Source organism: Sander vitreus, chromosome 13, assembly GCF_031162955.1.
Source record: "Sander vitreus isolate 19-12246 chromosome 13, sanVit1, whole genome shotgun sequence".
In the NCBI taxonomy this organism is placed as follows: Eukaryota; Metazoa; Chordata; class Actinopteri; order Perciformes; family Percidae; genus Sander; species Sander vitreus.
The window spans coordinates 8159151-8180082 of NC_135867.1; the positions used below are offsets into that span (position 1 = coordinate 8159151).

A 20932-nucleotide genomic window follows, 5' to 3' on the forward strand; every position below is an offset into this window, starting at 1 on the left:
GGTACAAATCCTCGCAAAAATCACATTATAATCATTTTAATTTCTTTCAATGTTAATCATTTTCAATGAAAATGAGAATGATACAAAAACAATCATTCCCTCCAATATCGTGAATCATATCGCAATATCAGTCAAAATAATCGCAGATATTTTCCTCATATCGTGCAGCCTTAGCTTTGACTTCTCTAACATTGCCAAAAGCTCTGAAATGTTAACAGCTACAAATCATTATTCTTTTTTATAAATCACAATGGCTCACATACATTTATTTTTGTTCATCACACACTTGAAACATAAGCAAATTAGCAACTGTTAATTTTAACAGCAAATGAAATTGTTTATAAAGTGATCGTTTACATCCAGTGACTTGCAGTCTGTGTTTTCAGTCCTGATGTTCGTGGTCCTGTCCTGGTATGAGCCAGCGGATGCTCTCTGTCCGCAGGATGGCGTATATAGTGAAGCCTGTGATGAAGAGGACAGAGAAGACCAGCAGCCAGTCGATGCTCTTCACCGGGATGCTGGGGAGGGGGCCAAGGTGGTCTGTATCCGTCACGTTATTGTCAGGGCTGACTTCAAACCCTGGAAGACAAACAGTTTATCAAAAAATACAGCAACAAATAAAAGAAATAATTATTTAGTATAAAAAAAAAAACTTTTGATTTTGAACAGAAGGAATCTATTTTTCCCAAAAAGCTACAACTACCTAGATTCTGAGAAGTCAGGTGTCAGATATTCAGGTGTAGTACTTAAGGCAACCATTTAAACCTTTAAAAAAAAAAAAATGTAATAGACATTAATTTGACTGATCTGATCCACAAGAGACTCCCTGCTGTTTCTTCATTTATGCAGCACCCACAACATGTTTCAAATTATTAAGCATGGGGTTTCCCAGCAACAAAAGCAAAGTAAGTACACAGAGGAATGTCTTAACCCCTGTCCCTGAGAACAAGTGTTTTTACCTTACTATTACTTAACTATTAGTTATTTCATCAAGTGTGGTCAACAGGAAGAGACCAAAACTAATTCAGCAAAGAGTAAGCACTCTATCCAGAGAAAGCTGAACTTGCTTGTCTTGAAACTCAAAAACGGCATCATTTTGGACTGTTTCTACTCAGTTTGTACCCGTCTGGTTAGCGATGAAGGAGGTGAGTGTCTCCAGCGTTCTGTCGGTGTGGTTGAAGCGAGCCATGGGTTTGGCCCCCTGGAACAGCAGAATGTTGGGCACTGCCACGGTCCCAAACCTCGTGGAGAGGCTGGTGGAAGATGGAGATAGACAAGACACAAGTATGACAAATGAGGATTCAGATTTATATATTCACCGGAGTTGCTAAACTGGTCTGATATACAGGATAATCGATCTAAACAAAAAAAGTTCTTAATAAACATTATTATGCAGGGTTTCCGCTATATTCATTAAACAGCGGCACACCGTTGCTTATTTCAAACAATCTGCTCTTGTGGGTTACCGAGTGCGGGCTGGGGATGGCTGAAATTTGCACGGACGCGATGCGACACACCTGCTGCAGCTGAGTGTGTCCATTTTAATCAACTGAAGCTGCTACATGGACCATGCTGCACCAGAGCAGAGCAGAGGAGAGACAGGTGAATTGAAGATAACATTGTTGGTACCGGTTACAAACATGCTCAGTAGTGAACGTGAACCAAGCTACCGTGCTGAGGGATTCTGTGTTTTTAGCTAGACCTGAGAATATTTGGTAAAAACAGATCAGTGATTCTGTAATGTAGCCCTGGTATATTTGATGTGTGCCATATATCGTTTATAAGCTCAAGTAATACGTTTGAGAACGGGTTAGCAGACCACAAAAGGTAATACGAATCAGAAATCCCTTAATGCCTCTTTAAAGTGAGGCTTATACAGAGGGAGGGATGCTGCACATTGAAAAGACCATTCACCTGCTGTGCTGCGAGGCATCCAGTGCCAGGAAGTGCATGCTGGGAAAGACTCGGGGCAGTGCATTGAAGTGAGGTGCCAGGCTGGCTGAGAACTGGCACCAAGCAGTAAAAAACAACACCACAGAGCATTCGGTGCCATTAGCGTTCAGGAACTCCATCAGGTCCTGAGAGAAATGAGGCACACAGACTAAGAGATGTATTCTTCTCCTCTGGCATTTTATTTGGAGAATAAAACTAACCTGACTGTGTCTTTCTTTTACAAAATCTAGACTAAAAATTATGTTGCACTCCTACAGCAGGTATGAAGAACACTGCAGAAAAAATTGGAATGAAAAACAAAGACAGGTGAAACAAGCCCTGGATTGATTCTTACCACAATGACAAACGCAAAGGCAGCTTATTGTGCCCTTTTCCCAGACCATGCATACATTTTCTCTCGTTCATATTTTATTTGCAAATGAGTTTGCAAACTTTGGTTTGTTAGTATTAAAATAGCGCATGACAAAGGACATTATTAGCTCTGCTAAGGTAGTTGTTGAAATCCTTTCTAACACGTTTCCATTAAATATGATGAACAGTAAAACTGTCCATTATTAGCTTAACACCTAAAGTCTTACGTCTATTACAATGAAGCAAAATTAACTAGATTTTTACTAGGGTTTATACAACAATACACAACTGGATTACTAGGCTACCGATATTATAGATGAACGATTAGGAACATTATGGCCAATTTAAAAAAAAATGCATGAAGCACTAAGTTGTCTTAAATGTAAGATGACATTTAGGAAATACATTCAACTGTAAACAGTGCCGAGGGCACTTCTGAACAAGTGAGCATCATAGGCAGTATGAATACCTGTGAAGCGTCGAGGATCTGCACTGTGAAATTGTCCAGTCCTGTGATGTTCCTCTTATCACAGTTCACCTTGTACGTCTTGGCGGTCTCTGTGCTGTTCCGCTCCTCAGTTGGCGTGATGTCCGCACGCACTATGTCAAGAGTGATCTGGAGGTAAACATTCAGAGAGAAGTCAACTTCTGCACTCATCACTGTGTTAATTTTAGCTGATCATATCTTAGGTATGCTTCTAAAAAAAAAACAGGGTAACTTATTTCCAATAAAGGTTAATCTACTGATTATATTTTTTGATTCATTGATTAGTCTTTCGGTTTATAATATGTCAAAAAGTAGCAAAAAAAAAGACCCAAAGCTATTCAATTTACATTCACACCAGACTAAGAAAAGCAGCAAATCCTCACATTGGTGAAGCTGTAACCAAGATGCAATTTACAACAACTTCTATTCATGTTATAGTGCTTCTAGTAAACTACCTGCTGTGATGATTCATCGCTCCCCTCCTCCAGGGATGCTTCATTGGCAGCCAGAGCAGGTGAACCACACTGGGCACGGTTCTCATCACAAGGTGGGGAAAAGCCTGACTGGAAGTCTTTCACATTTTTGGGGAATAGGGACTCGATGTCAGATGGATCGATGGGTGCTTCGGTTCCCAGCACAGCATCTGCGATCTCAGCTGTCTTGAATTGTCTCTTCGGCAGAGAGTCCAGGTCTTCGGACTCCACAAACTTGGGACTGTTCTCCAAGTCAGACACTGCATCCTCTGACAGCATGAGCTCCAGGGACTCAACATTCTCTAAAGAAAAAGTAAATTATAGATCAAACACAGTCCATTAGACTTTTATCTCCCATCTATCCGTTTTGTTTTTGAAGATGTATGATACAGTGCTAAAGATAGGCTCTTTGACAGTTTCTCTAAAGAAACTGCAACAATACACTTAAAATAATGTTAAGTAGTTATATTATTTCTAATAACTAGACAATTAATAATGATAATGTCATTGTTTTTTAACAGTAAAATAACTATTAACATTTTGCTATCAATTTACCATTTATTAGTGATGGTTACTAAAGTGTAACCAAAATTAAAAGAAATACAATTTCCCAAATATAACTTCTTGCTCTTCCTTACAAGGTTATCAATGCGTGAAACACTAGCTTTTCGACTAACATTAAAACCCTAGCTAATGTTAGCTAGCTAGCTATGTCACATTATAATATTTATAAATTAACGTTAGGCTAACTGTTACACGCTCACTCGCGTACGTTAGCGGTTATATTAGTTTAATGGACAGGGTTCGTTTGGTTAAGCTGACACAACGTGGAGACTTCTTCACATTAAAGGCAAGTATACTAGCTAGTTAGTATGATAACAGGTTGGCTGTTAGCTAATATTCGCGCTAACCAGCTAACAACCTGCTGTCAGTCTCTTACCTTGTGCGGTGACAGCAAATCTCAAAACATAAGAATTATATAACATAAATAATAAACAATACAAGACGTGAGGTTTAGTCAAAATCCCCGTCATATCTTTCATAATTAGATAGATGCAAATATGAACGGTTATCACGACATGTTGAGAAGTGGGGTGACGTTTTTCGGCAGTGTTTCCAGCTGTGGCGGAAGAAAATAAGTGTTACACCTCCGAATTCTGCTTCCGGTGACTTAGTTATCTCTGCCTCACATGATTATTGCACTGCACATTTCAGCTGAATTCTACAAAACAACTAACTTGATTTAGTAATGAGAACGTTTTATTACAAAACTGGAAAGAATAAGTAATGACCACCCAAAAGTTTTCATTATTATTCCATTAGAAACACTGATTTCCATTCATTTCAGTTCTGACCTTAAAGGCAGACTTTGAGGGCTAAAGACACACTGCAACTCTTAAACCGCTCCTCTTCCTGGAATGAAGCACAGTTTCATGTCCTCCACCCAGACTTTATTTACTGGCTTGGTAAGGCTCCTCCTGCTCAAAGACTATTCAGCTCAGGCATTTGTTATTCCCTCCCCTTTCACAGATCAGCAGGTTTAATTACTGATGTAAACACCATGTGATTTATCTGGAAGCAGAGAGTGAAACTCACTGACATTCGCTGTCGTCGAGAGGAGAAATGGCGCAGCAACTGATTCAGCTGGATCGAGAAAAACTGAGCTGTTCAATCTGTCTGGATCTTCTAAAGGATCCGGTGACTATTCCCTGTGGGCACAGCTACTGCATGGGCTGTATTAAAGACTGCTGGGGTGAGGAGCATGAGGAGAAAACACACAGCTGTCCTCAGTGCAGGCAGAGCTTCACAACAAGGCCTGTCCTGGTGAAAAGTACCATGTTGGCAGAGTTGGTGGAGGAACTGAAGAAAGTAGGACCTCAAGCTACTTCACCTGATCATTCCTATGTGGGACCTGGAGACGTGGCCTGTGATTTCTGCTCTGGGATGAAAGTGAAAGCCTTCAAGTCCTGTCTGGTGTGTATGGCCTCTTACTGCGAGCAACACCTCCAGCCTCACTACAGCGTAGCGCCATTAAAGAAACACAATCTGGTTGAAGCCACTTTGAAGATTCAGGAGAACATCTGCTCTCGCCACGACGAGGTGATGAAGATTTTCTGCCGCACTGATCAGAAGTGCATCTGTTATCTCTGCTCCATGGATGATCATAAAGGCCACGATACAGTCTCCGCTGCAGCAGAGAGGGCTGAGAGGCAGAAGGAGCTCGGGGTGAGTCGGCAAAAAGTCCAACAGAGAGTCCAGGACAGAGAGAAAGATGTCAAGGTGCTTCAGCAGAGGGTGGAGGTTATCAATCGTTCTGCTGATAAAGCTGTGAGGGACAGTGAGAAGATCTTCACTGATTTGATCTGTCTCATTAAGAAAAGAAGCTCTGAAGTGAAGCAGCAGATCAGATCCCAGCAGACGACTGAAGTGAGTCAAGCTGAAGAGCTTGAGGAGAAGCTGCAGGAGGAGATCATTGAGCTGCGGAGGAAAGACACTGAGCTGGAGAAGCTCTCACACACAGAAGATCACCTCCATTTCCTGAACAGCTACCCCTCACTGTCCCGTCTGAGTGAGTCTGAAGACTTACCCAGCATTGATGTCTGTCCTCTGAGCTCTTTTGAGAATGTGACAGCGGCGGTGTCAGAGGCCAGAGATAAACTGCAGTCTGTTCTGAGTGAGGAGTGGGCAAAGATCTCACTGGCAGTGACTGCAGTGGATGCTTTACTCCCTCAAAAAGAGCCCGGAACCAGAGCTGAATTTATGAAATATGCTTGTCATCTCACACTGGATCCAAATACAGCACACAAACGTTTGTCATTGAGTGACAGGAACAGAAAAGCAAAATTAATGGCAACAGACCAGTCATATTTGGATCACCCAGACAGATTTATTGAAAGGTGGCAGGTCATGACTAGAGAGGGTCTGACTGGACAATGTTACTGGGAGGTGAAGTGGAGTGGAAAAGTTTTAATAGCAGTTGCGTACAAGGATATTAGCCGAACAGGGACCAGAGACAAATGTGGATTTGGAAATAATGACAAATCTTGGGCATTAATATGTTACAGTGGTAGTTATGAATTTAGATATAACAATATTGTTACTTGCATCTCAGGCCCTCAGTCCTCCAGAATAGGAGTTTACCTGGATCACAGGGCAGGTACTCTGTCTTACTACAGCGTCTCTGAAACCATGACTCTCCTCCACAGAGTCCAGACCACGTTCACTCAGCCTCTCTATGCTGGATTTTGGCTACCAAAAACTGTTGGAGACACTGCTGAGTTGTGTGAGCTAAAGTAGACAGGAGGTGAAAGAGTTTAAAATTATTGGCTACATAGGTATTAAACTATTTGTTGAAATGTGATCCTTATTATATGTATATGTAAATGGTATATCTGCTAAAACAATTGTTACAATACACTATACATGAAAAATATTGCATTATGCAAAATATCTGACGAAAACCTGTTTTTGTGTGTGTAAGTCTGTTTAGATTTTTGAGCATCTGCCAAATGAATGAAATATAAAGTTAAAAAAATATGTTATTTTAGTTGTACATATCTTCATGAAGATAATTTGTATAATTTAATAATTACTCATTAGTCCTCCACATACTGCTCTCTGTAATGTAATGTGCTGCTGTTGTAATGATATTGTAAAATCACATAGCTTTTTTTTTTTTTTTTTTAAATGTACCTGAAAAGTACTAGTACCAAAAAACAATAAAAGTTTTAAATGTCATCTTCTGAAAATACTTTCCTTATCATCTTTTTAAGAGTCAGTACTGTGTCTTTACGATAACATTTTTAAGAAAACATTTATGAAATTCATAATGAAAACCCTATGAATACATACTTGTTTTGCCACCATTTTTATACGAACATTTCTATTCTACAAAATGTTTTATGTTCTTCCTTCACTGCCAGAGTATCACAAAACTTTCCATCTAAATTCTTTCAATTAACTTTTTTAAGGCTGTATTGAAAAAAAAATGGGGAGATTAATGAAGACAATCAATTAACCTCCACTTTCTATTTACAGACAACAGACCATGTGTTTATTTAATTCTAACTAGTAGTTCAAAATGTGCCTGTTTGGAATGGGCCGATTGCTGCTTGTAGCTTTCTCCAGAACCATATGCTACTCCAAAAAAAGTTTGAACTTACAGAAGGCCCACCAAAGCACTTAATAAATAAGTAGTAGGCCTTTACTAGGCCTACTGACTTACTGTGTACTTGTAGGCTACTTCAGAGGAAAACATAGGCTACATTTACAGAGAACGTAGCCTACATTGTGTGATAATGCCTCTCTTTTTACTTTAATTAAACATTTGAAAGCAGAACTTGCACTGTGCGGTCACAGTTGGTTTTATATGGCATAAGTAAAGCCCCATCCTGAATGTGTTTTTTTTATTTATTTTTTTATAAAACTCAACCTGTAACACATGTTGCAGGTTCAATCAGTGGCTGTTGGACTGCGGCTCATGGAGATTCAACGTGTCTGCTTTTAGTGTAGCAGTCACACATCGTGGTAGTTTTTAGGCTATGTGGCCTGGGCGGTAGAACCGAACCTGGCTGAGCAGCGCGCAGAACGATCGGAGAAATGTGCGCAACAAAACAAAGTGCTGGAGAGAACCATCTGTAAGCGGAGCTCAATCAGTTGCGGCTCGGCAGCGGCTCATCTAGAGATTCAGCGTGTCCCCTATTTCATCATTTGTATGTATGGTAGACAGCAATGAGTTTTTAGCGGATGATCAGTTTTTGGCAAGACACCTGTCGCCGGTGAACCGCAATCAATAGCCTAAGCCTTGTAGGGATTCAGCAACTCCCCGCCCCTGCTGCTGTAGGCCTACTGCCCATGTGTGGGAACACAGGCTATATCCCGATTTATAAACTTAGCACAAAAAGTAAGGACATTTGTGTTTGGTAGATTATTTCTCTGTGGTAACAATGCTTTTTGGCAAAAAATCTTATACCGTTGTTAAGCCTGTTTAGTTCCCTTAATGGTGCCCCATTTGTAAGGAACATGCATTTGTGGGATGAGCAGCAGTGCTGAGTATGTGGGTTGCGGCCATGAAAATTTTTCCAAATCTTCTCTGCCAATGCCAGACAGCTTATTCTGCCATTGACTCGTTTGGTGTTTGGTGGATTGGATGATTGAAGTTTGAAGAAAGAAGACATATTGGCAATTGAATAATGTATTCATTTTACAAATAGGAGCCTCAGTAGCGTGTGGAAGAACCATACACAGCCACAACAGCCTGGCACCTCCTCCTCATGCTGGGAGCCAGCCTGGTCACACACTGCTGTGGGATGGCATCCCATTCTTCAACCAGCATTTGTCGCAAGTCAGCCAACATGGTTGTGTTGGTCACTCTGGCACGAACAGCACGCCCAAGCTGATCCCACAAGTGTTCAATGGGGTGGAGGTCAGGACTGCTGGCAGGCCATTCCATCCTCTCCACTCCCACATTCTGGAGGTAGTCTCTGATAAACCCCACCCTGTGGGTGCGAGCGTTGTCATCTTGGAGGATAGAGTTCGGTCCCAGACTGTGGAGATATGGGAATGCCACTGGTTGCAGAATCTCATCTCTCTGCATTAAGATTGCCTCCAAAGCCTCGTTATTCCAGTGAGGGAGCTGCCGCCCCACACCATCACACTGCCTCCACCAAAAGGTGTTACTCTCTCGGTGCAGCAATCACCATAGTTTTTTCCGCGTCTTCTCCACACTTTGACCCTATGATCCAACTGCCGTAGGCAGAATCATCCAATCCACCAAACGAGTCAATGGCAGAATAAGCTGTCTGGCATTGGCAGAGAAGATTTGGTAAAATTTCCATGGGTGCAACCCACATACTCAGCGCTGCTGCTCATCCCACAAATGCATGTTCCTTACAAATGGGGCACATTTGTAAGGGAACTAAACAGGCTTTCCAACGGTTTAAGATTCATTGCCAAAAAGCATTGTTACCACAGAGAAATAATCTACCAAACACAAATTCCCTTATTGTTTGTGCTAAGTTTAGATAGATGATGGTGAGAGAGAAAAAAATCAATGGGCATTTAACTATCTTGTTTGCTAAAATTTGATTCTAATGTTATATTTATTAAACATTTTCAGTAGGCCTATATACTGTGAATGGAAATGTCTGATAATTGAATTTGGTTATTATATAAATGGGCTTAATTATGTGAAAAACTACAAAATGAATAAAAGAGTCAAAAATGTAAAAATAAGCCTATATAAATTAATTTGGATTTTTGAGCATCTGCGACATTAATGTAAAATAAAGTTTAAAAAATAGGTCATTGTAGTTGTACCTTCTTTAACATAATTTGTATAATTTAATGTTTACTTATTAGTAGGCTACTCTACATACTCTACATAGTGGCAGTAGTATATTCCATTGACCATTGGAAACTGATTCCCAGAGCAGATTTTCCATTTTAATTCTGTAGTGATCTTAAAGGCAGACTATTACTGAAAAAGGCTAAAGACACACTGCAACTCTTAAACCGCTCCTCTTCCTGGAATGAAGCACAGTTTCATATCCTCCACCCAGACTTTATTTACTGGCTAAGTGAGGCTCCTCCTGCTCAAGGTCTATTCAGCTCAGGTATTTGTCATTCCCTCCCCTTTCACAGATCAGCAGGTTTAATGTAAACACCATGTGATTTATCTGGAAGCAGAGAGTGAAACTCACTGACATTCGCTGTCGTCGAGAGGAGAAATGGCGCAGCAACTGATTCAGCTGGATCAAGAAAAACTGAGCTGTTCAATCTGTCTGGATCTTCTAAAGGATCCGGTGACTATTCCCTGTGGGCACAGCTACTGCATTTGCTGTATTAAAGACTGCTGGGGTGAGGAGCATGAGGAGAAAACACACAGCTGTCCTCAGTGCAGGCAGAGCTTCACAACAAGGCCTGTCCTGGTGAAAAGTACCATGTTGGCAGAGTTGGTGGAGGAACTGAAGAAAGTAGGACCTCAAGCTACTTCACCTGATCATTCCTATGTGGGACCTGGAGACGTGGCCTGTGATTTCTGCTCTGGGATGAGAGTGAAAGCCTTCAAGTCCTGTCTGGTGTGTATGGCCTCTTACTGCGAGCAACACCTCCAGCCTCACTACAGCGTAGCGCCATTAAAGAAACACAAGCTGGTTGAAGCCACTTTGAAGCTTCAGGAGAACATCTGCTCTCGCCACGACGAGGTGATGAAGATTTTCTGCCGCACTGATCAGAAGTGCATCTGTTATCTCTGCTCCATGGATGATCATAAAGGCCACGATACAGTCTCCGCTGCAGCAGAGAGGGCTGAGAGGCAGAAGGAGCTCGGGGTGAGTCGGCAAAAAGTCCAACAGAGAGTCCAGGACAGAGAGAAAGATGTCAAGGTGCTTCAGCAGAGGGTGGAGGTTATCAATCATTCTGCTGATAAAGCTGTGAGGGACAGTGAGAAGATCTTCACTGATTTGATTTGTCTCATTAAGAAAAGAAGCTCTGAAGTGAAGCAGCAGATCAGATCCCAGCAGACGACTGAAGTGAGTCAAGCTGAAGAGCTTGAGGAGAAGCTGCAGGAGGAGATCATTGAGCTGCGGAGGAAAGACACTGAGCTGGAGAAGCTCTCACACACAGAAGATCACCTCCATTTCCTGAACAGCTACCCCTCACTGTCCCGTCTGAGTGAGTCTGAAGACTTACCCAGCATTAATGTCTGTCCTCTGAGCTCTTTTGAGGGTGTGATAGCGTCCAGAGATAAACTGCAGTCTGTTCTGAGTGACGAATGGGCAAAGATCTCACTGGAAGTGACTAAAATTGGTTTTAAACTGCTTCAGGGACAGCCCAGAACCAGAGCAGAATTTATGAAATATGCTTGTCAAATCTCACTAAATCCAGATACAGCACACACAAGTTTGTCACTGAGTAATAGGAACAGAAAAGCAATGTTAATGGAAGAGGAACAGTTATATTTGGATCACCCAGACAGATTTATTGAAAGGTGGCAGGTCATGAGTAGAGAGGGTCTGACTGGAAAATGTTACTGGGAGGTGAAGTGGAGCGGGAAAGTATCTATAGCAGTTGCGTACAAGGATATTAGCAGAAAAGGGAACATGTATGGATGTGGATTTGGAAATAATGATAAATCGTGGACATTAGAATGTGACGGTGTTAGTTATAAATTCAGACATAAGAATATTTCTACTCACATCTCAGGCCATCTGTCCTCCAGAATAGGAGTTTACCTGGATCACAGGGCAGGTACTCTGTCTTACTACAGCGTCTCTGAAACCATGACTCTCCTCCACAGAGTCCAGACCACGTTCACTCAGCCTCTCTATGCTGGATTTTGGCTTAGACAAACTGCTGGAGACACTGCTGAGTTGTGTGAGCTCAAGTACTGTAGAGAGGAGGTTAAAAAGTGATTCATATCTGTACAGTAAATGTTGAGATGTCTCTGCACAGCAGAGATCAAACATAGTGGATGGGACTGTGATGTTTTTTCTTGGTTTTTACGTTTGTTTTTGTCAATTCAATGAAATGGTGAAATGAAAAGAAATCCTTTTTTGGCTACAGAGGAATATTTATTATATGTGAATGTTATATTTACGAAACATTCTCTTACACTGTAGGCTGAATGTAAAATATTTCACTATGCAAAATGCCTGAGGAAAAAAAATGTTTTGTGCGTTTATTTTGATTTTTGAGTATCTGCCGAATACATGTAATGTAAAGTTTAAAAAAGGTAATTTTAGTTGTACATATTTTCATGAACATACTTTGTATTTTTATTACTCTACATATTGCCGTCTGTACTGGATATCGTGCTGCTGTTGTAATGATATTTACAGAACTAAAGAAGGACTAAAGACACACGGCAACTTTCAAACTGCTCCTCTTCCTGGAATGAACAACCTGCCCATTCCTGCTCCAAGAAACTCTCAGAGTCTATTCAGCTCAGACATTTGTCATTCCCTCAGAGCTGCCAGTTTATAGATGGGTGTAAACACCATGTGATCAAATGTAAGAGCTAAAAGGCCATTCACTGCAGGGACCAGAGACAAATGTGGATTTGGATAAAATGGCAAATCTTGGGCATTAGAATATTGTTACTTGCATCTCAGGCCCTCAGTCCTCCAGAATAGGAGTTTACCTGGATCACAGGGCAGGTACTCTGTCTTACTACAGCGTCTCTGAAATCATGACTCTCCTCCACAAAGTCCAGACCACGTTCACTCAGCCTCTCTATGCTGGATTTTGGCTACCAAAAACTGTTGGAGACACTGCTGAGTTGTGTGAGCTCAAGTAGACAGGAGTTTCAAGAGCGATCCATCTCTGTACAGTAAATGTTGAGGTGTGTCTGCACAGCAGAGATCAAACATAACTGTGATGTGTTTTCTTGGATTTTGGTTGTTTTGTCATATCAATCTAATGAAAATCGTTTGCTACGCATGTTATACTCACCAAACATTTTCATTCATTTTCATTATCATTTGCCATTTGAATGTAATATAAGGTTTAAAAGACATCATTTTAGTTTTTACCACATCTTCATGAATGTCATTTGCATAATTTAAATTTCACTTTTTAGTCCTCTACATACTGCTGTTATAATGCATACGTTGCTGCTGTTGTAAAATCACATTACATCTTTCTATTTTTTTTAAACAGAATTTAGGAAACATTTATGTTTTATGTTCAAAACCCTACAAATAAACAAATAGTTGACTTGCCGATTTTGCCTATTTTATTCTTTAAATAATCACACTGACAACTTGCTAAATAATCTTGCTTCCCCTTTCAGAGTATCACAAAAATCTCTTGTTTTTCTATCACATTTCTTTCAACTTATTGAGTGTTTTATGATTTTTTGGTAACAGACAAAACGTGGAGATTAATGAAGACAATCAAATAAGCTCCATTTCTGAAATGTTGGCTCTTTTGAAAAAGGAAACATTTCAAGAAAATATTTCAGCAGAATGTGTTACTTTCAGATTTATTACACAACTTTTGAACATTCCACAACAATCATGCAGGAATAAAATGGAAATTATACAAAGCTTCACAGGTGTCGCCAATCACACTTTAGGAATAACTGAGCTTCACGTCATCTCAAAAACACTCAAAATGTGAGGTAATATTTTTTGAAATCATCATCTACAGACAACAGACCATGTGTGATTTAATGCTGATGATCATAAGAAAATCACGTAAAAAAACAAAGAAAACATCAAACTATCAATTCCTGCACTGCTTAAACTTAAAATGTTACAGCTAAAAACTACAGGAATGTCAATAAATTAACCATCTTATTGAGTGTATTTTAGGTAAGCCACCTCCCATAATCCATTAATCTCTTACTGTATTCTTTATGCAATGTCCTCCTTAGAGGAATGTCAGATGTCAAAATGTCAGTGCCTTCCATCAAGTAAACAAAATTTAGGAAAGAAAGTGTATTTTTATAACATATAAGTTCTTACATCGTATCCATACATTTAACAAAGTATTTTAGATAAGAAATCAAAGATACATGGTTATGTACACGGACCTTCAGGGTGCTCTGAGGTTACACCTAATATGCTGGCAAATACGTCAGTACACTGTTCTCATGTCATTTCTTTGATTTTTTACCATTTCAACAGTGCAGAAAGCCAAATATTTGAGATGTGAGACTAAATTGTTGCGATGTTCAGGCATTCTGATGAAGAAGGAAGCCCTGCTAAAAAATTCTCACCCAAACCATAACGATGTCAAACACTTAGTTAGCCCAAGCAATCTATAATCCTAGTCTAAACCATTTCTGCTTCATACCTAAATGTAACCGTTTCAAGGCTCAAGGAGCCGTGAGATGCCCATCAGATGCTATGTAGCAGTCCCACTCCCCTCTATCAAAAATGAAGGCCTCTTTCACAGCAGACATTAGAAGTTGTTAACATTAAGGGTCTATTTAAGTGTCTCAGTAAGCCATGACAGTGTGTCTTACTGTGAAAAAGGGGCTATCCAGTGCATCTGGCTAGCATGTTTATCCCATCAAACTCCACCTCACCATATCCAGAGCCTGAAACACAAAATGAGTAAAATAAAAAAAAATAAAAACATTCCAACGCAAACACTGTAAATGAAAGACAAACTTTAGAATGTGAAACAGCAAGAAATAATGTCAACCATAATCTCAAAAAAGAAAATCGGTGAAATTTGGGACATGGCTACATAAGAATTCAATCTAAAAAGAGAACTACTTTCAAAGTTGAATAACAGATGATATAAGATGCAAATAACTAAGTTTACATCTTCAATGTATAGCCATTTACAATGCATTCAATAAACTGCCATTTGAATCGATTCAGATGCAACAATTTGAAGTTTTTTCAATCATACCTTTAGTGGGATAGTGGTCACCAAGTGTTTTTTCATTTACATTTTACACAGAAACTTTCATGCTAAGGTTATTTCGTGAGATGTTGGAATATTTTCTTTAAATCAAATAAATGCCTACAGTTAGATAACGTCTTATTCTTTGGTAAAGGAGGGTGAGAAGGATGTGACATTTCGGTAACCTCTGTTAACACTACACACATGAACAAAAAAAAGTGATAGAAGGCCTTGTACACAAGTATAAAAATACAATGATAATAAAAAGTGGTAGTATCAAAGTTTCCACAGTACAATACATACATACAACAGATTATTGCACCAAATGTAACTATTTCATATTGATTATCATGAGAGAGCAATTCAGTGGAGCTACACTGTTTGTTCACTCTCAGGATTTGAAATGCCTGTATATGAATAATACTAAAAACTGAATGTTCACCAAGTTTTAAGATTTACATTTCAAATGATAAAAACTTGAATGTATTACTGTGAAAAGTAATCAAATAGCCAATCAGTCACATTGGATCTAAATCATATTTGACTATATGTGATCTGTTGTGTGTACGGTGCGTTAAGCATGTTGTGAAATAACAAATATGAAACCAATAAAACCACTGCGACTTTCGATTCTGTCCGTTTGCACTTAATTCTTTTTTACATTAGCATTTCACAAAAACACCAGCTTCCCCAACAGTCGGACTCAAGTGATCTGCAGGGCTGCGGTTATGTACCTAAAACAATATCATAAATAGCAACATAAAAAAACAGACATGACTTGACTTTGTCAATGTTAAAATCAAAACAAGGAAAGATTGATTTACCATGTAGAAATGAAAACATCAATACATACTTAAAATCGTACACTTTAGTGTAATCCTTGTAAACAAATGAGACCATGATTGAGATGGTTCGTAGTCCGTATCACGCCTGTGATAGTGGTTTCTAAGTGCTCCATAAGGTCAACTACCGGTATGTGGCTATTAGTTGTTAAAATGCTAATTAAAACATGTATCTTAAGTATTATTTTTTCTATCTTTGAGCAAGAATATCAATAAGATAATTTTAAAGATAGTTTGTGTAAATATTATAACTACAATGTTAACTGCCATATCAATCATAGTCAGTGCATTTTGCAACACATTCATATATAGATAAGATGATATGTTGGCTATCCATCTGTCCATTTTCTTGGAATATATCTTTACTTGTACTTGGATTTTGCATTTTCGCTATGTTTATATTCAAATAACGCAAGTAGTGGTTTTGATGAATAACACAAAAGATACAGAGTAATTCTTTGGGTGGCAGACTTCCCTACAATGTGACAAAACATACAAGGTGTGTTGTCCTATTAAAAGTAATGTACTCTCTTTCTCCATATATATGTCTGTAGCAATGAGAATCTAAAACTGTCAGGTTAAAAAGTTGGAATTGAATGCTTGTTTAGATTTTTGTTTACTTAATCTCTGATCAGATATTTCCTGTTAATTTACGAGTGTACCTAGTTTAAGGAACGCTCTTCTTCAGCTGCTTTGTGTTGAGACAAAATTAAACATTAATGTTTTCAAGACATTTGGGGTATTTTGTAAAACAGAACAAAATGAGGTTTTGTAGAAAAACTAAGTATTATAAAATGTATATTTTTGTTATCTGTAACAGAAACTGTATTGGTATTGAAACCTTTTAAATGGTACCCAGCCCAAGGCAAGCTGACAAAAATCAGAGTAGAGAAACCATTTCTACCATGAGAAAGCTAACAAAAATCCAGTTCCTGCAGTGACATCGTCAGTAAGTAGGGGTTTTGAACTGTCTGTAGTGGGCCAGATGAACTACCTCAAATTTTACTGCGATGACGAGCCACCCAGTAACAAGCAGGACAGAAAAACACACGTTCATCCAAACGTTGACCCGCAGACAACTTTTCTGTGGCGATCAACTGTGGTCCACATTGGTCAATTATTAGCAGGTTATAGGAAATGCAGCAGGTAAACTAAGTTGCTGTCATGTTTATACATTTTTATAGTTTATACCTTTCGTTAGTCCAAACATTAGTTTGGACTTGGATAACAATCTGTAGGTTGACTCAGTTGCTTTGATGACACTTGCATGCAAACTATACATAGACATTTCTCGAGGTGACATTGAGAGAGTGAACGGTAAGACATCATTAGCAGGAATAATGTTTTTTAGTGTTATTCTGGAGCCGAGTGGAAGAAGTTTGATTCATTGGATTTCAGTTTTGGGGCGCTGATAGCCTGGAGGATTAGCTGTTAATCTGTCTTTAAAGTGCCACTGCAACTGTTCCTCTGATGGGAGATGCCTCTCATGTTCCAAATGTGACACAAAGAAGGTGCTACATATAACATTTACCTTTTTAAAATAAAGTCCATGTTTCCAACAAACCTTCCTGTGGCAAAGCCAATGTTGCTACTTCTCTCTCTCTCTCTCTCTATTTGTTTAGAGAGCAAGAACAAGAGGGAATATCCAACAACATTGGCTAATATGTCATTCAAACTGTAGTGTGATGAACACACAAAGTTAAATTTGTCCACTTCACACAATTGTGGCTATTAATCTTCTCAGGATGGTCTCCTTTGTTTACAGTAATAAAACACACCAAAAAATGAACCTACCACTACAGTTGTCAGAAAGATAAAAGCCCGCTACATTTTCCTCCAAGAAAACAGATACAGCAAGGTGTAGTGAAACCTTCCGCACACTATAGATCTCCAGCAGTGGCACTGAAAGACTAACAGTATTATATCAGGTGGCAGGCACACAGATGACACCAACACGAATAATAGAAAATCTCCTCCTCTCAGCCTCACAGCAGACTGGGAAAGATTACAATCACCCCCATATCTGGCAGGAAACCTGTACACATGCGTCTCTTATTCAACTAATGGAGGGTGAGTGGAAACAGAGTAGAGCCTTTACTCATTAGCTGTCTTCTCTTTGCAGGAAGGTTCACAGAGGACGTCCTTGTGTGGCAGCGGATAGGGGAAAGCCGCTCCACTGCAGGTGCTACTATAAGCCAGTTTGTTGAGGCGAGACAGGCCCTTGATGCTGCCAGGAGGCCGTCCGGGGCTGACCTTGTACCCTGCCGCTCTGGTTGTACCCAGCGGCCTTCCTGGGCTCGTCTTGAACCCTGCAGCTCTGGTGGTGCCGAGGGGTCGCCCTGTGCTGGTTCTGTATCCGGCTAGCTTGGTGGTTCCCAAAGGCCTCCCGCGTCTCCCTGTCTTCCCGGCAGCCTTGTTCTTCTTCTTGCCGTCGTCCGTCGCTTGATCAGTGCTTTTAATGCTGGGTATTTTTCCAGGCGTGCCCCCGAGCACTTCCTGTCTCTGGCACACCATGGGCTTGTGGCTCTGGGCGGGTAAGGTCATAGGAGCCAGCGTCATCTGGACGGCCGACGGAGGGGGAGGAGGGTAGAACTTGTTGGCCTGGGTGCACAGGTCAAAGTGGGAGGCGGGGTGGTGGCCGTCTTCAGCTAGGCATGACGGCCTGCTAGTCATGCAGAAGTCACTGCTTGTCACCTGGCGCATCATCCTCTGCTGGGGGGGCGGAAATAAGTTGGAACAGTGTTATTATCACACTCACAGATAAAAGTACTAGGCTAATATCTCTGTGTTGAGTCAGTGTTGTTGCATGAACATCTACACAATAAAGGTTGGTGTCAATGTTTTGACCTGCATAAAGAAAGGAAACCTGTAGAGATGGTCCGATACCAATTCAAGTATCGGTTTCGTCTCCGATACTGCCTAAAACGCTGGTATCGGGAAGTACTGGAGTATATGCACCGATCCGATACCACATAATGAAGCCCTAAATAAAATCTACGTTAAAGTAGTTTTTTTTATGTTCTTTTTCCGTTATGACTGACTGTCAAACTGGATAATAAAAGAAAGTTCTGGGGCGTTCATTGTTTGTGTTTGTTCATGTTTCACAAAGAGTTTAACCTGAGCCAGACTGACAACAAAGATAGAAATCATATCACATCCATACAGGGATAGTAGTATGCAGTTGTTAAAACATAATAAAATATATGACACACTGATATCGGATCAGTATTCGGTGTCGGCCGAGACGCAAGTTCAGGTATCGGAATCGATATCGGGAAGCAAAAAATGGTATCGGACCATCTCTAGAAACCTGGACACATTTAGGGATTTACAGCCTTCCATCCCTTTTTTTTTAGGTTAGAAGCTAACACCTAGTCTAAAGAAAGCCGTTTGGATGGATGGATGGATGGATGAGATAGATTAGATAGATAGATAGATTAGATAGATACTTTATTGATCCCAAGGGGAAATTCAAGGTCCCAGTAGCTTAAAGACATCACACACAACATGCACATACATCATAAACAGGATGATAAAATAACAAATCCACATTAATATGGACAATAAAAGATACTAAATAAAAAATGCACATGAATGTACTAAGGGATGTATAAGCATGAGACGCTTGCAGTGAAAGGGCAGGAACTGACCCTGTGATTCAGTATGCCTACATGCATTTCCCAAACCAACCCGGTCTTCATCATTGAAGTCTTTTCTCTTGTAAAACCTAAATATATACCTAAATATATACTGTTTGAAAACACTTCTCATGAACCATATATTGTGATGTTTTGTTGTTGTTTTTTTCATTTCAGACCCTTCACAAGCTAAAATAAATAAAAACAGTTCAGAGGTCAGAGTTTAAATGGCCTAGTTTTAACTAGGCCAACAAAATTGTTCAGTTTTTGAATAAACCACCCCAATTATGAGTGTAAATGTACAAGTGTGATGTAGGTTGGGACAATGACTATGGAGATAAAAAAAAGGGCCTGGGTTACCTACACCTTACTAAAGTGATGCCGAAGTGTCTTTGAGCAAGATGCTGAATGCCTACCAGCTGGTGGTCAGCAGGTGGCCCTGACCTCCTTGTGGAAGCCGCAGTGAAATGGATACTTTCTCTTTCATTACTAGTATCATATAGCCTACACAACAACCTTGTAATTACAATGAGTTAATATGTTGACTGTTTACACCCATAACTGCTCTTCAATTTCAGGAATACCATCTTCATAACTAATTATGAGGCTATAAATACTTGAAGAAGGCAAAAGGACAGACTGCTGCTGATGGGATTTCTGTCTCCTGCAGAGGAGATGTGGACTATACTATCACAAATAGTACACTGTTTGTAGTAATGTTCATTCACAAAAATATGCACATGGATTCTGCATCTTTGACGACAAAACCTCATCCTCTCTGTGTAACGTTACAACAGCAACGACTGAATGTAGCCTCGTTTTGGCCCGAATAACGGTTTTCAAGAAAGGGGTTTACAATTGTAACGAAAAAGCGGAAATGTGTGAAGATATCCGATTTGACTGCTTACATCTAGTCCATAGAATGAATCTAAACACACCTTCCTGCCACCAACATTAGCACTAGCTAAGGTTACTGTACCTCGATTGTTCGCAGATCTCGGTGCAGAAATGGTTAAGGAAAAAAATTATCTTTCATCCTTCAAAGCGTGAGTCGATCCATTTTCCCCAAATATTTTCGCACCACAGGACGTCGGCTAGCTAACGTATAATCACCACATCGGATTGTTTCGGTGTGAACGTTAACGACATGCGAGATGCTTCCGCTTTGACGGGGTTTTATTCTCATTGCCCAGCTCCAGAGGTTTGGATAAGAAACGCAGCCATTTTCCATTAAAAATTAATAAGACGCGAGTGCAGTCTGAGCATGCGCAGAGCACCAAACAGGGGATGGGAAGGTTTTTCTCCTTCCCCTCCTGAACCCCTTTCACGTAAACACTGTTTTTACTTTCAAATACAAAATAGTTTATTTGCATCCAATAAAGCTGCAAAATCCTGCCTTATTTTTTGAATGGTATTGCCCTGAAATTGAGCCATATTCCAAGTTTAAATGCTTACAAACAGCACTCCACTACATGAATAATATACAAAAGAGAAGCTATTGAATAATTAAAGCAGTACGCAGAATATGGAATGCAATTTAGGTCAATATTAAATAAATGACTAATGCCATTTATTTCCCATCTGTTATATTTAAATGAATGGCGCATGGACATTAGGAAATTAAAGTTCCCTGAAATAAACCTAGGTAATGTCTGTGCCTTTGGAAAATTTCCTTTTTAAACACAAACCTATTTATTTATTGAACTTTGACTCATTTATATATTTATATTTTAGGATTTTTTTCATAGGTATATTTATTTATTCATGTATTTATTTATTCAATTCTGACTTAAATGGCATTCCACAGTACCTATCAGATTTTTCAAT

General features: G+C 39.8%; 4 protein-coding genes across 5 annotated transcripts; 2 read left to right on the top strand and 2 right to left on the bottom strand.

Annotated features, from left to right (window-relative positions):
* Positions 1–249: 249 nt before the first annotated feature.
* Positions 250–4408, bottom strand: txndc15 (thioredoxin domain containing 15). Its single transcript, XM_078265313.1, has 6 exons — positions 4205–4408; positions 3247–3566; positions 2774–2920; positions 1915–2078; positions 1123–1253; positions 250–579 (listed from the first exon to the last, which is right to left on the bottom strand). The coding sequence occupies exons 1-6, from the start codon at positions 4305–4307 to the stop codon at positions 383–385; spliced, it is 1062 nt and encodes a 353-aa protein (XP_078121439.1). The 5' UTR covers positions 4308–4408; the 3' UTR covers positions 250–382.
* Positions 4409–4789: 381 nt separating this feature from the next.
* LOC144527364 (tripartite motif-containing protein 16-like) lies at positions 4790–7002 on the top strand. Its single transcript, XM_078265312.1, has one exon. It carries the CDS (start codon positions 4888–4890, stop codon positions 6559–6561), a length of 1674 nt encoding a protein of 557 aa, XP_078121438.1. The 5' UTR covers positions 4790–4887; the 3' UTR covers positions 6562–7002.
* Positions 7003–9924: 2922 nt separating this feature from the next.
* On the top strand, positions 9925–12986 carry LOC144527778 (tripartite motif-containing protein 16-like). The gene has a single exon (XM_078266018.1). It carries the CDS (start codon positions 9993–9995, stop codon positions 11676–11678), a length of 1686 nt encoding a protein of 561 aa, XP_078122144.1. The 5' UTR covers positions 9925–9992; the 3' UTR covers positions 11679–12986.
* A 4310-nt stretch (positions 12987–17296) lies between these two features.
* Positions 17297–20376, bottom strand: c13h5orf24 (chromosome 13 C5orf24 homolog). Of its 2 annotated transcripts, none has more exons than XM_078266020.1 (2): positions 20085–20376; positions 17297–18179 (listed from the first exon to the last, which is right to left on the bottom strand). In XM_078266020.1, exon 2 carries the CDS (start codon positions 18171–18173, stop codon positions 17562–17564), a length of 612 nt encoding a protein of 203 aa, XP_078122146.1. In that variant the 5' UTR covers positions 18174–18179; positions 20085–20376; the 3' UTR covers positions 17297–17561. The 2 variants fall into 2 exon arrangements, with proteins under 2 accessions (XP_078122146.1, XP_078122145.1); XM_078266019.1 differs by having other exon boundaries at positions 17297–18176; positions 20085–20375.
* Positions 20377–20932: the final 556 nt, after the last annotated feature.